General features: G+C 54.1%; 5 protein-coding genes across 5 annotated transcripts; 2 read left to right on the top strand and 3 right to left on the bottom strand.

Annotated features, from left to right (window-relative positions):
- Window positions 1–306: 306 nt before the first annotated feature.
- COCSUDRAFT_55832 (hypothetical protein) lies at window positions 307–2,894 on the top strand (the record flags this gene model as incomplete). The annotated part of the gene is made up of 5 exons (XM_005646622.1): window positions 307–589; window positions 1,087–1,228; window positions 1,558–1,728; window positions 2,061–2,229; window positions 2,595–2,894. The coding sequence occupies 5 exons, from the start codon at window positions 307–309 to the stop codon at window positions 2,892–2,894; spliced, it is 1,065 nt and encodes a 354-aa protein (XP_005646679.1).
- A 1,008-nt stretch (window positions 2,895–3,902) lies between these two features.
- COCSUDRAFT_53713 (tubulin binding cofactor A) lies at window positions 3,903–6,236 on the bottom strand. The gene is made up of 5 exons (XM_005646623.1): window positions 5,960–6,236; window positions 5,650–5,736; window positions 4,890–5,468; window positions 4,463–4,618; window positions 3,903–4,367 (listed from the first exon to the last, which is right to left on the bottom strand). Exons 1-3 carry the CDS (start codon window positions 6,116–6,118, stop codon window positions 5,382–5,384), a joined length of 333 nt encoding a protein of 110 aa, XP_005646680.1. The 5' UTR covers window positions 6,119–6,236; the 3' UTR covers window positions 3,903–4,367; window positions 4,463–4,618; window positions 4,890–5,381.
- On the top strand, window positions 4,429–4,984 carry COCSUDRAFT_83465 (hypothetical protein; the record flags this gene model as incomplete). Its single annotated transcript, XM_005646995.1, has 2 exons — window positions 4,429–4,624; window positions 4,875–4,984. Coding segments are annotated over 2 exons (306 nt in total), but the record flags the coding sequence as incomplete, so codon positions are not given.
- Window positions 6,237–6,868: 632 nt separating the features above from the next.
- COCSUDRAFT_55834 (hypothetical protein) lies at window positions 6,869–9,922 on the bottom strand (the record flags this gene model as incomplete). Its single annotated transcript, XM_005646624.1, has 7 exons — window positions 6,869–7,425; window positions 7,807–8,015; window positions 8,510–8,661; window positions 8,959–9,351; window positions 9,528–9,569; window positions 9,749–9,853; window positions 9,917–9,922. 7 exons carry the CDS (start codon window positions 9,920–9,922, stop codon window positions 6,869–6,871), a joined length of 1,464 nt encoding a protein of 487 aa, XP_005646681.1.
- Window positions 9,923–9,978: 56 nt separating this feature from the next.
- Window positions 9,979–13,372, bottom strand: COCSUDRAFT_66473 (hypothetical protein; the record flags this gene model as incomplete). Its single annotated transcript, XM_005646625.1, has 5 exons — window positions 12,816–13,372; window positions 12,308–12,553; window positions 11,611–12,135; window positions 10,940–11,122; window positions 9,979–10,494 (listed from the first exon to the last, which is right to left on the bottom strand). The coding sequence occupies exons 1-5, from the start codon at window positions 13,137–13,139 to the stop codon at window positions 9,979–9,981; spliced, it is 1,794 nt and encodes a 597-aa protein (XP_005646682.1). The 5' UTR covers window positions 13,140–13,372.
- Between the last annotated feature and the right edge of the window lie 750 nt (window positions 13,373–14,122).

The raw sequence follows: 14,122 nt of genomic DNA on the forward strand, positions 1-14,122 counted from the left end.
TTCGCCATTGTGAGTTCGTCGATCTCCGTTTGCATCAACAGTGCCAATGCATGCTTTTCAGCACCAAATCTCATCATAATCTTACTTTTCGCGCCCCATCGTGGTGCCCTGTCATTGGGCTTAGGCGAAGTGACTCGACTCGATCGCACCCACATGTTGGTTATGAGCTGCGGACATGTTGCCTTTCAGGCATCCCTATCCCCTGAGCCATCGGGGGGAGACATGCAGCCAAAAATCGCGCGATTTGCTGCAGCAATGGCATGCCAGTCCTCATCACTTGCCAAATCACTGTTGCAGGTGATTCCAATGTTGGAGGAAGTCTGCTTCAAGAGACAGGATGGGGCAGCAGACCCGCTGTACCACGTCTCCGATGGCTGGGTGGACCTCAGGGAGGTCGCACACCTCCTCCAAGGCAGCACAGAGGGATCGATTGGGCTGCCAATGCAGATGAACACCTGCGACCTTGTCAGCCTCAATACAGAGCACCGCAAGATGAGGCTGTCCCAGCTGCGCTCCATCACAGGCCGAGAGGGCACCCCAAGCGACCCCTTCATTTTGAAATTCTTCAACAGCCCCAACCAGCGTTCGGGTGGGGGCACACTTCTCTGCCGCCTTGCTATCCTTGTGCCTTGAGGCGGCAACCCTAGCTGTGCTACCAGGCACTTGTGTGCCTGGCAGTGGGGTGCTGACACAGTCATGGTAGCCTGAGAAGCTAAACCAATCAGCCAATTTCTCTCATGCATTGCCGCCAGAAATGGCGGCAAGATGAGCCCGAAGGAGCACATGTGTACTTCATGGCCATCCTCTTCCCTTGTGGCATCCCTAGGCATTGTTCACTCTGTGGATCAGCAGAGATCCTGCCGCGCTTGAGAACAGAGGCTGCATGAATGTCTGATTTTGGCTGCGATTGCAGCATGTCCTGCTCCCATGATTAAAAGCCTAGTGTGCCATCAGTGATCGCTACTTCCTGGATCTCTGATCACAAGCAAACCTTACTTTTGAGGATCAGATGTGGTGGCTGCAAAATCGGTTGCTTGAGCCCCGCAACAAAGAAAACATCACTGAACAATCTTTTTGTGCAAACAGGTGCAGCAGCACAGCAGATTAAGGATACATCTGTCCAGCGCGCGGCAGCTATTGCGCAGCCGCCACTGAAGCAGCTGCCGAGCCTGAACAGGCTGGAGGAGTTTCTTTTCGGCCCCCTAGGCGCAAACAGCAAGCTGCCGCTGTCGCACGACCTGCTCAATCAACTCAGGCAAGCAGCTAGACTTCATCCCATAATCTCACTTGTCATGTCTGCAACACACCAGAGGAGCAAGGCTGCAAGGCCTCTAAGGTGCAGATTTGGGTGGAAAATTGTGCAGCCTCACTTGAGGGCTGTAGGAACTGCCAGTGTACAGCACAAAGGAGAGCCTTATATGTTGTTGGGGGACTTGGTGTGTTGAACCATGCCAGAGAGCACAAAGGGAGACCTACATTAGTAACAAAGCCTCATTTTTTGCAGCGCTTTCACCATACACGTCACTTTCAAAGCCAACTAGCTGTGAGCATGTGCAGGAACGAGGATCCCTCAGTGACGGCCGGCTTTGTCGCGGACAACGGCGCGGCCGGCCAGCTGGCGCGGTTGCTGAGTCACTCGATCGAGTGGCAGCCTAACGTGGGGGGAGAGGCCCTCACAGCCGACGCAGTCAACCAGATCCTGATCAACACCCTGCAGGGCATCGACCGGTGCGTAGCAAGTCGGATTCAACCTTCAAGGCAGGAAACTATCTGGCGTGGAAGGGATCTCAATGCCTTGTGTTGCAGGCTCATTGGTTTGAGAAGGGGGACATTGATGTGATGAGATTAATGTTACGGTGAATCTGCTGCCTGTGGGGTCACAGACACATACTGAGGCATTCGAGGATTTTCCAAGAGTTTGGTGCTTGGAGTTACTGACCACTTTCTCTGAGATGTGCTCAACACCTGCCTGCAGCGTTGAATCGATCTTTGGGACCTCAAAGCTTGAATTTCAAGAGTATGTATGTTACCTGAAATTTTGCATTGTGTTTTGGCAACAGTCTGGTGGAGGCCGAGCGCAGCCTGGGCATAACAGTGCGGCGCAAATGGGGCGGCCACGGTGGGCAGCTCCAGGTTGGAGAGAACCTGCCCGACGGGCAGCTGCTCGGCGGCTGCGGACCGGCGCTGCTGTCCCTGTGGGAGGAGCGCGGCTGCGAGCACACACTCAAGGTATTCACCCGCTCTGTAGAATTCTGGTGTGAATATCTCCTTCTTACACAGCTTTTTTGCGGCAACTGAAGGTTTGGCCAGAAAGACCTGAAACAATTATTCACTTCTGAGTTGCTTCTGAGTGCACTGCAGTAATTTTGTTGACGCTTGAATGACCTGACGGAATTAGTTGGGTCCCAAATGATGTGTCTATTTGGTGGCCTGTGCACTTTCAGTATGATGTGGAAGCTGTTTTTGTGCCATCTTGAGCAAGACATGTACAAGTCTCTGACCCCAATGTACAGGGCTTCAGTGCTCCCTCTTATTTGCTTTCTGCTGTACACTGTTCTGGCAGAAGCTCAAAGGAAGCTTGTTTCGGTGAGCAGGAAGCCGCAGCTGACCTGGCGGCCAAGGCACCGGCGCATGTCTCTGACGGCGTGCCCTATCTCGTCTGCTTCGCGGTAGCCGGCACGCAGCTGCAGTTCTACGCGGTCCGTAACGGCATTCCCTCCGCTTCCCCCAAACCCCTTGGCAGGGTTTTCGACCTGGGGGAGATAACCGAGCGCGCCTGGGCCGTCCTGGCCGCCGCGAATATGTACCGGCTGCTTGCCTGTTTTGGCGGCAGTTCAAACCCAAGTCCGAACAAGCAGGCCGACCAGCTGGCGCATGCGATGACTCGGCTGTGACTCGGAGCGTCCAAGAAAACATCAATTTTACCGCCCGCGTGCAAGATGTGCATGTCAAGAATCTTGACTCAAGACCAGTCTGTTCAGCAAGAGAAGGTGTCCCCTTGGGCATCAATTTTACCGCTCGCGTGCAAGATGTGCATGTCAAGAATCTTGACTCAAGACCAGTCTGTTCAGCAAGGGAAGGTGTTCCCTCGCGCTCTCTTTAAGTTTGTCAGAACCCACACGTGGTGTTTCTTTTATAGCTGCTGTATAAGCGCTATTGATCCTTTTAAGACATGCACTGCATTCGCGCGAATGTCAATGTGCATGTTGCCCCTTTCAGGTGTGTCTCATCGTTGGGTGATGGAAGATACTGTTCAAGTGTCTACTATTTGTTTTGACCCTCTTGGTCAATGTACACAAGTGCTTTCGGGGGGCCTCCTGCCTCACAAAACTGCATGAGTGTCATATTTCAGCTCGTTGTGGATTTCGTTGTGTTTACATGTATGCCTTTCATTTCTATGACCATGCAGTCGGCGGACTGCAGTGCTTGAGCCAGCACTACATATGTGTGAGGTGCATCTTGCTTGTGTCTCGGGTCTCGAGAGTATTGAGTCAAGAATGAGATTTGATAGACGGATTTGATTTTTTCTTGGGTTGTATAGCTATGAAGGTGCGCTCAGGCGGCTTGCACCTTTTGTACCCATTTGGTAGCAAGCCATCTGAGCGCCCTGCATGGGTTGTCATGATCATCTGTCATGACAGATCAGTGGGTGCTGTGTGTGAAGTGCGAAGTGCGAAGAGTCTGCTTGCTTGTGAATTCATCTGTCATATATAGGTACCTACGGTGGCGCTGATATGTCGCGGGGAATTGAAATGTGTTTCAGGACGGATTACTGAATCTAGCTAGATTGGGCTGGGGAATAAAATTCTTCCTGAAGCAGCAAAGTCTGCACGCCAAAAGGTCTTCATCCGTGTAAACTACCAGCTGATACAGTTACTCTTATGTCATCATGTGTGCTCCTTATCATGTGGACTTCTTTCCCTTGCTGCACAATGTCAAGCATCTCTGTGAAGTCACAGCCAAGTCACAGGCCTGGCATTTTCCTGCATACCTGACTGATATAGGCTTATATTTAGGGAGTAGGGTCACAGGCTGTGAGTCACAGCTCGTCCAACACCAAGACCAGACGGATCTCTTTCCAGCATCAACGAAGGTCGACTGTATTTATAACGGCATTGAAAAGCTTGGGGCGTATCACCAGGGATAAGAAATGCTTGGAAGTGGCTGCCACCACCAAACTAGATGCCTTGCCTCACATAGTGCGTCCTGTAGAAGGCCCGAAAGACGACCTTGCGAAAGTGCAGCCTCACATAGATTTCGACAATTGGGCTCAGATCTGCTAGGGATCGCAGCAGCAGCTCATCTACTAAGTGCTGCTGCTTATGCCGATGAAAGCACCTCTCTCTCCTTCAATAAGAATTGCATAGGTGAGGGCTACATCATTCTTCTCCTCAAAAATTGGCAGTGTAACTTGAATTTCTCCCTTCACGTATTGCAATCTCATTTTTGCGACTTTCTCCAGGTTGCCATGTTGGTGGTGGCAATGTGGTGCAAGCTGGAGCCACTTTGAGGGAAGGGGACCTCAAACGAAACAGCGTGGCTACTGTGGAATCCATTTATGATCTTGTATACAGTGGCAAAGGGAAGATGCCTGGATACGGCACCGGTTGCACTCCAAAGGCATGTTCCTCTCTACACTGTCTTGTCGGTGTGATGACATCGTGAGGACTTCAAGGGCTCTTTTAGAGAGACTTCCTTGGAATACTTGTTTCATGCTTCAGCATGCACTCCACCAATTTGCATCCTGAGGATCTTATGATAACGCATGCACATATCTGCGGAGCTGCCTCGCAGACTGCAGTGAGGCCCTCTGGCAGTGAGGTCATCTGATCAGCTGGTGAGGTCAAAATCAATCGCTCGAGGCCTGATGCAAGCATCTCCTGCTCTGCAGGGAAAGTGCACATTCGGGCCGAGGCTATCTGATGAAGAGATACAGCGGCTCTCCCAGTATGTGGTGGACCAAGCTGCAGCTGACTGGAAGTAGGTGGTCTCTGGCGCCTTATAGATTTTGCAGACATACAGCAGTGTACAGAACGCAGGGATAGACACAGCATATTTTTTGTTTCTGCTGTCGCGAACAGGGCCACATTGGCCATATTTAAGCTGTCATGACTGTGAAGCCTATGTTCATTCTGCAGCAGCTGAAAATGAGCGCCTGGCGCTGCATTGAGCAACACCAGGCCTTTTCATGCAATCTGACTGCCAGAATCTGACAAACTGAATTGACCGAGGGGCCTTCAATCTCACTGTTACTGTGCTGCGACTGAGGTGAAGGCCATTCATGCTAATAATTGCATTGTGTCTGTGTGCGCTGCAGCTTTTAAAGTTCAGATCTGGTTGCCTTTACTGGTATCCTTACTGGTTGCCCTTAATAACTGCCCTTACTGCAGCGCCAGCTGGGCTGCACTGGCTGCCTCTTTGGCTGTAGCAAGCTCCTCTGCACTGGCTGCCTCCTCCTTCAAGCCGCTCTGCGTCAAGCATGACACACTCAGCAATCTTTCCTGGGCACAAGCTACGGTGCATGCTTCAAGGACACACCAGAAGTGTGAGCTGGGCATGCTGTCTGATCATAGATGATTAGAGAAAGGGCCAGCTGTAGCAGGAGATTTGAGAGGCTGATTTTTGGGCTCATAAAGCAGGCAAGGTTACCATGAAGTTGCTGAGGTCCTGCAGGGCTCCTTCCAAGCGCTGCCTGGTGTCTGGTATCATGCGAGTGGCTTCCTCCAGGACATTCTCCTGGAAGGCATCATCATCTAACGAAGCTACAAACTACTATCTCTTTACGTCAGGGTACAAAATAGGTTGATACTAGAAGGTCCCATCACTGAGCGCAGAACGTCTAAGATTGTTATTATGACTGGGGCTAAACATGCAGTATCATCCTCTCTATTTTTCTGTCTTTAAGAACGTATGAGAGCGTAGTGTGCATCTAGATCATCAGGGAAAAGCCAGATCGTACAGCATGTTTGATGTCATGATAGTCTGCATTCTCTGACTTCATCCTCGCCACTTTTTGTCGTTCTTGCTCCTCTTCCTGCTTGTACAGTCCCAGCTCTTTCTTGAGCCTGTTCAAACTTCCGGTCTTGATCTTCAGCAACCTCAGGTCGGCAGCATCCATCTTAAGCACTAGATATCACTGTATTGGTTTGGCATCCGGGGGCTGGAACGAGTTGATCCTGTTACGATTGGCAACTGGAAGCTTTCGCTTTTGGTAGATGTTTGATTGCACATCATCAGCATTTCTACTTTGCAACGCCACTGCCAAGCTTCCCGCGGTTTTGTGCCATCTGTTCGCTGGCGTTCCGTGCATGATGCCCTGTATGGGATATGCAAAGTGTCAGCATACCATATTCTCCAAAGTGCATGGTGCTGCCATGAAGAACCTATAGAGGCCAGCAGCTAGATTGCACTCTCAGAGCATGACCAGGCTGTTGAGCAGCGCTGCTCAAGTTTGCGGTCATCCCAATTGGGTCCTTATTGCTTTCATGAACAGAATTGTTCTAGAGATCAACAGATAGGCCTTGCTTGCACTGGCACCACTCAAGAGTTGCTCTCGCCACTGCACAGCTCAAATGGTGCAACTCACAGTTGCCATCATGACGGCTTGCATGCAAAAACAGCAAAAATCTAGCAAAGCGCGCAATTGCCCACTCCTTCCTGCACATGCCACAGTGTGTATGTACACTCCGCACGCCGTGTGGGCATTGCACCTACCCCTTGTCTTTCTCAACAGGACCCTTACGTAAGGTTTGCAAGGCGAGCCATCATCTTACATTCCTAGCCTATGCTCAGCCTTGAAGCCAGGTCAGCCTACGTGTCTTTCCCAAGCACAGCTCTTCCAGGTCACGTGTGCGCTCGTTGATAATTTTCACCATCGTCCCCTGCCTCGGCCACTCGGCGGCGCGCCGGGCGGCGGCCGGGGGCCGCGGCCGCGCATCGGCGCAGAAAATGATACGGCGCGGCCAGCCATCGGCAGCGGCGCAAACCCGAGCTGGCCAGCCGCCAGTCCCCCGTAAATTCCATAGGGCCCCGCGGCCACCACCGGGGGCACCGGCACCATCATTGGCTGTGATCTGAGAGCGCCTTGCGAAGAGTGCGCGGGGTAAATCTCGTGCTCCTCCCTTTCACGCCCCTTCTGACCCCGGCCGCCGCCGCTGAATCCCCAACTGCCGGAGGGGTCCCACCGATCGTCAGGGGGTCCGGGGTGGCCGGACCCCTCCCTGCCGCTGGGGGGACCCCCCTCAAAGCCGTTGTGCTCCCAGCGGTCTGCGACGCCACCGCCGTCCCACCGGTCGGGGGGCGCGCCCCTCCCTCCAGAGCGGCCGCCGCCGCGGCCGCGGAGAGAGGGGGGGCCGCGGCCGCCGCCGCTGCTGCGCGCGGGTTGAGGCGGCTTGTGTGCTCCTATCGAGGCCCTGCTGTCCCTGTCTGTGCTAACATCCTGCCACCTGCACGACATACTACGTTTTGTGGGTCCTTTTCTTTCACACTCTGTGTCATTCAATCGCTGCAGCTCCATGGCGGACCTGCCGATCAGGTGGCATCACATCTGGAAAAGGCAGCTGCGGTGCCAGCGCTGCCATTTTAGGTGAAGGTCCCAAATCCAAGTGCAGTGCAGGGCTTGATCATCTCAAATGAGGTGGGGACACCGTAGCAGCCACTCACTTCCATCTGTTACCCAGGACAAACAGATTCGCCAGCCCTCAGGGATCTGGCATGCTGCCGGATAGCTTCACACACGCAACTAGAATTCAAAGAGGCCGTGACACGCTTCAGGTGCAATCAGGGAGTGCAATCTGAGAGTGCAACCAAAAAATTCTTCGGATTCAATCTCTTGCCTGCCAGCAGGCCCATTGTCGGGGCTGCGGTTGGGCAATCTGGCGCTAGCGGCAGTCTCGAGCCCCCCCGCGGTGGCATCAGGTCCCCCCGGGATCTCCCCGGATTCCACCGACTCGGCCGGCGACGGCGAGCGCGGCTCCTGCACCGACGGCGACCGGCGCGGCAGCGGCGTCAGAGACCTGCAAAGACCACCATCAAGTTTTGCAAGCCTGAGGTGTTTTTGATGCGTGCATTGCACTATGAGCTGCCTATGCCTGCCGCGACCGCAAAACGCGTGCCCTCCGCTGACCCTGCCAAGATCCCCTGCAGTTACCATGGCAAGGAACGCCCAGGAAGCTAGTCTTTGCACCAGAAGCAAGCTAAGAACTCCTTCTGAATACAAGAAATTAAGAAACCTTCTGGGGCAGCCCCCAGAAGCTTTGAGGCAACAAGAAGATTTGGGTTGCACAGCTACTGCTGCCTTACAGATGTCGATGAACAAGTGGCTGTTGGAACTATCACGAAACGTGCTCACATATGTGCTCCTGGGAGATTGCCAATTAATAAAAAATCCATGACCTCCTACAGTCTGCTTGTAAATTGACTTCCGGTATGTCCTGTAACCCCTCCATTAATTCTACTCTCCATACCTGTACTCTCCATATGAAGATCAGATGGATATCACTCTTCGTACCTGCGGGTGGCTTTCGGCGAGTGATCGCGCCTGGACCGTCTTGGACTCGGAGAGCGGCGGCCGCTGCGGCCGGCCCGGCCCGCGCGATTGCGGTGGGAGCGCCGAGGTGGCGGCGTCAAATTGCTCAGATCGGCCCTCCTTGACTTGCGCTCCTGCACACGGATGAGAACCACGATCAACTACGTCATTTGTTTTGAAGTGCTTGTATGGGGCGGTCAGGGCAAGCAGATCTGCCTATGAGACTCTTCTCAGACTGGCAGCACCGGAAGTAGCGGTGGCAGAAGGCAATTTACAGCCCCTTATGTATAAGAGTCAGGAGGCTTACCACTATCACCTCTGTTTCAGGTAATCCCCTGCTTCTATGTTGTGAAACAGGATGGCCCTGAAGTATGAGTATAATAGCGCTACCGATGCCTTATGAGTGGGCACAAGGAAGAAGTTTCTCACACCTTGCGAGCGGGCGGGCTCCTGTCCAGGGAACGCGCGGGAGACAGAGATGGCGAGCGGCCTCGTCCCGATAAGCGCCCCTCCGGCTTCTTATACCCCTGCTCCATATCATTGCCACTCTTGACACCTTCCTCTCCTGCACTGCTGCGTGGCACCAGCGCAGCCGCCGCCTTACTGGAACTCGGGTGCCGCGGTGAGTCATCGTCCGGTATCGTTTCTTTGTCTCCGGGCGCAGCGGCCACTGATGCCGGGGCGCCGTTCTGGGCGGAGGCGGCGGCTTCCTTGGCGGCGGCAGCTGCCGCGGCAGCTTCCTGGCGCTCGCGTACGGCCTTGGGCACTCGCAGGGGCACCTTTGGCGGCTCCAGAGAGGGCGGTGGCAGCGGCACAACTTGCACCTGCGCATGCATGAAAAATTGTAGTGTGCGAATCATCCCAACTTGTTGTCCCGCAGCCGGTGCAGCAGATTGGGTTCTTCATTAATCAATTTGTGCTGTGTTAGTCCATCAGATGCCTTGCCATGTAATCTCTTAAGATGTTGGGAGAAGGAGATTTGCTTGATAAGATAGAGCACCTTGGGCTCCAGCGACGGCGGCGGCAGCGGCACAACTTGCACCTGTGCACACATCGAATTCCTTTCTCATTATAGATGAATTGGGTAAAGAATTTGGCAGTAGAGGGCTGGCACTGTGCAATGTGTGAGGTCACACACCATGTACAGCCAAAATGTTCGCAGCGACACCAATTCCTAAAAAGGTTGAACTATGCGGCATTGCTTTCGGGAATTATGCATACCTGGGGTTCCTTCTTGGGTTTAATCTCCTCGCCAGGTTTCTCGTCCTCCGTTCCAGGGGGAACCTCCGTCTCAGTGCCCTCTGTGGCACTTGTCTGTCCCGATGCCTGCACAACAGCTTGGAAAGATCAGATAGATGGCAATTGTACACTAAAAAATTGAGACTTTACTTGCATCTCTGGAGATTGCTGCCTGTTGGAGGATCCTGACGAGAAGTAGAACTCAGGAGGAATCAGTGGAGCCTTGCCTGGGCGTAGTAGGCCGCCCACTGCTCTGCATTGGCAGCGTCTGCGGCGTACGGATCGTAGCCTGCCGCCGCTGCGCTGTAGGCCGTATACGGGTCATAGTGGCCCCCATAGGCCGCAGCGTAGTGCGCCGCATACGGGTCCCCGGCAGCAGCAGCCGCATAGTACCCATACTGCCCGTAATATCCGTACGCCCCGTACGGATCCGCGACCGCCGCCGCCTGCGCGGCTTCCGCCCCCGGGGGAGCCGGCTCGGCCGCTGCGGCAGCCGCCGCCGTAGCATCGGTCCCCGGCGGTGCCACGGCCGGTAGCGGCTGCGGCGGTTGCTCTGCCGGGGGAGCCGAAGGCGGCCGCGGCGGCGCGGGGGCCGATGAGACCGGTGGCGGCGCGGCGGGGGGGACCGGCTGCTGCTGTGGCGGTGGGAGGGGGCGGGGGATGGGCTGATATGCCAGATAGGCGGCAGTTTCCGACGCGTGCTTCACCGCGTTCTGCTCCGCTGCAGCCTGCTCGACACGGAAAAATGTGAAGTATATGGCACAAAAAGAACTTTTGTGCCCACTGACTTTAGAGAAGGATGAATCCATTTGCCCACCATTGAAAAATGAGAATTTCTGTGCATCTTTGTATGGCAGGCAAGCCCAGACATCCCCGATGCATAAACCTCCCAACTCTGTGTTAGCACAATCAGCTCCTTCTCTTCTGCCAAGACAATGATTCAGAACAAAATTCACTGCTCAATCTACGCGGTTTGTCACAGGGTAATGCAGCAATCCTGTCACCAACGCTTTCTCTGGCGGGCAGAAATAGGATTAAACATACTGATCTGCATGAATCAAGCTAGGGAGTGGGCCACTACTTGCAGGTGACTTCCCGTGCAGATGTAAGGCTTACTAACAGGATCCTGTCACTGTAATCTCTGCAGCAGTCATCACATACACGTGTCCGCACCTGTGCTGCGAGCCGGCGTGCCTCCTCCAAGAGAGTCAACTCTCTCTCTGGGTCAGCCTGCGGCCGCGGCGGCGGCGGCCGATGCCCGCCGGCTGCCCGCTGCGTGCCCGCTGCCCAGGGAAGCTGCCCGCTGGGACCTGGCAGCTGCCCGGGCGGCTTTGCCTCAAACACCCTCACCATAGCCTGTGCATGTACATTGAGACCCGTCAGTGGAGTCGTGACACCATTCATGCAGATTTTCCAGAACTTCATTCCTACTTCTGAGACTCGTGAGTGCTTGCAACAAGCGTCCCCTCATTTTTCTAGCCCTTCACATGCTGCCCCATGACCATTCCTGACTGCGGTACAAATGACTTCAGCCAATGACAGTGCCGTGCTTACAAACACTCTCGCCGATAAATGGAGAAGCCTCTCCAAAGGCTGGTCCTTGCTCGAAGGATGTATGATCGCTGCCGCATGCAAGAGTAATCGGTTCTGTGTTGGCTGTGTCTTTGAAGCCGGAGGGGTCATAGGATAGTACCAGCTGCACTACAGCCTGGCGGGCAACCAGGGCTTCCTCCTCCTGTACTGCCTCCCCGATGATGTCATTAATTATTTCCTTAAGTGGGTAGAAGAGGATTCCAGCACAGAACATGTACGGTGAGAATATGGGTGTGCCAGAGCAGCCTTACCTGCACATGCGATGTGTCAGCACCCGGGGAAGGCGGCATGTTAAATGTGCTTGTCTTTGCCTGCTCACTCGGCCGATCTGACGCCTCTGTCGCTGTCTGAATTCCAGCAGACGTGACAGCCGCATCCGCGTCAGCTGCCGCCGCTTTTCCTGGCGCTGCATCGGAGGCTTCCGAGGTGGACTCTGAGGGGGGGTCCTGGGTAGCGATCCCCCTCGTGGCCACCGGGGGTTCCCCCCGCCGCCGCAGCAGCACCGCTGCGAGGGGATCCACCCCCTCCGGCAGGGTGAACCTCTCCGCCGGCGGCTGAGTCAGCGCTGACTCCCCTGCAGCTTCTCCGCGGCTTCCTGCGGCAGCGACCGGCTCAGGCTCTAGCCCGGTGGCCTGCAGGGCTTTTTCCACTGCAGCAGCCGCTGCTGCTGCTGTGCTGTCCGATCCCGATACTGATGCTCTTTCAGCTGCGGCACTCAATGGCTGCTCTGTTTGTGCTTGCATTGTGCTGGGTGCAGTGTCTGCTGGCGCCACGTCCTGCAAGCATTGTGGCTGTCTCTCAGCACAAATGAACAGACATGCATGCCAGGTCTAGATCATGCCTCACGCATACGCTGAGACGAAGATATACAGAGTCTGCGCCAGTCACTGTCATGCATGTGTGATGCAGTTTCCAAAGGTACTGAGCTAGAAACAAGAAGCTCGTGACCTGTGCTGTAGCAGTCTCTGCACTGCCTGGCTGATGGCTGGCACCAGTCTCCTGCACATCATCAGGCCCCCAGCGAGTGCGCTTGGGCTTGCCAGCTTTCGCTTTCGCTGCCGCAGCTCCTGCAGGTCTTACGTCAGCTCCGTTGACGTCAGCTGGCTGCTGCTGAGATGGATCAGCCTCCTCTGCCTCGTCAGGGCCCCAGCGGCGCCGCTTGGGTTTCCTCCGGGGCACACCTGCGCTTGGCTCCTGCACAGTCACACGAAAAAAGCTTATATACAACTTGATAGAATAGATGTTGGGTCTCTACCCTACATTGAGACCATGATTGAGATCTTGCAAAATATATGTCGCCTGTCTTGTACGAAAAGAGCAGCTGGATTGGCAACACACTGACTGGCTAGAGCAACTTGCACCACGAGACTATCGAGTAATCAAGAAGGAACAACAAGTTTAAATACCATAGATACTATCACAGTTTTACAGTGTTTCTCTTGCAGCAGCTTTGCACCTTTGTTGGCTCTTGATCTGGCATTGGGGCTGCTGCTGGTGTGGTGTCCTCCTCATCCGGTCCCCAGCGCGAGCGTTTGGGTTTTCGCCTTGCCAGCCCAGCTGTCTCTGTGGCTCCTTCGTTGGCTGGGAGGCTGGCGTCGGCCACTGTTTCGCCGATTTGTGCCTCCACAGCTTGACCATGATCACCTACTGGGATTGCCAGGCCAGCATCGTCAGGGTCAGGGCCCCACCTTGTGCTCGCACGCTTGCGAGCCTTCTTGGTATTCATCCCTAAAGAGCCGTTACTTGCCTGAGAGTGTCCGTTCACTGTCAGTTCTGTCATGCTCTTGGATTCCAACGTGCAAGCCGAGAAAACACAGTGCAATGAAGAAGGGACTGTACTATGTGAACCTTCTTAATTATTAGAAAAGCAAAAGACGGCGTTGGGATCGTGCATGTTCCTCTAGCCACAAGCTAGTCGACAACTAGGGATATGATCCTGATTGTGGCTGCGAAAATGGCATCAAGTCAACAAACTCCTTATCTTCAGAACAATCGCCATTCCTTTGACAATTGAGAATCGTGGAGATGTGACAATGCATCGAAAGGATTTCATCAAGTATCTGGTTGATCAGTGGGGCCCGTAAGCCAAGTCTACGGTCAGGCTCATCCAGATCTGGCAACACAGACCTGCATTTTCATTTGCATAGCACCCCTTGAGATTATTATTACAACACGCCTTTCCTGCCAAAAGGCAAGGTACGTCCTGCAGACAAGCTGCAGCTAAAGGCTGCCACAATCCTACCACTTGTTGGACTCGCCAGGTCCAATTGCAAGCAAAATCCAATCAACCGTGAGCACGGTGCTCAGTATTTATACCGCCCCCACCAGCCGGGGCCGGATTCATACAAATACCAAGCAGAAGCAGCCAGCACAGAGCAATGCTGCTGGGAGCTCAACAGGCCCTTGATCAAGCATGATGGTCATGACAGCAGTTAAGAGGTGTATAAATGGCATTCTAGAATCTGTACAGATCTGTACATTAATGCATCATTTGAACATCGCTGTTACATCTACACCTGATATGCCCCCAGGCTGTATGATCACCCACCATGGTTCACATATGACGATTAGTGCTTCCACAGTATCGGTCCCTATTACTATTGTCAATATTGAGATAATGATGACAATGATCACATGAGCGCGATTGCGGAACAAGGCTTGCCATAGCAAGGTCACGGTGATGAACGTTATATGACCGGGCATTGAGGATATCCTGCAGAACTTTCACAAAGTGCACCTGCCACAGTAGGCAAGCGGGACATT

Source organism: Coccomyxa subellipsoidea, assembly GCF_000258705.1.
Source record: "Coccomyxa subellipsoidea C-169, whole genome shotgun sequence".
Classification (NCBI taxonomy): Eukaryota; Viridiplantae; Chlorophyta; class Trebouxiophyceae; family Coccomyxaceae; genus Coccomyxa; species Coccomyxa subellipsoidea.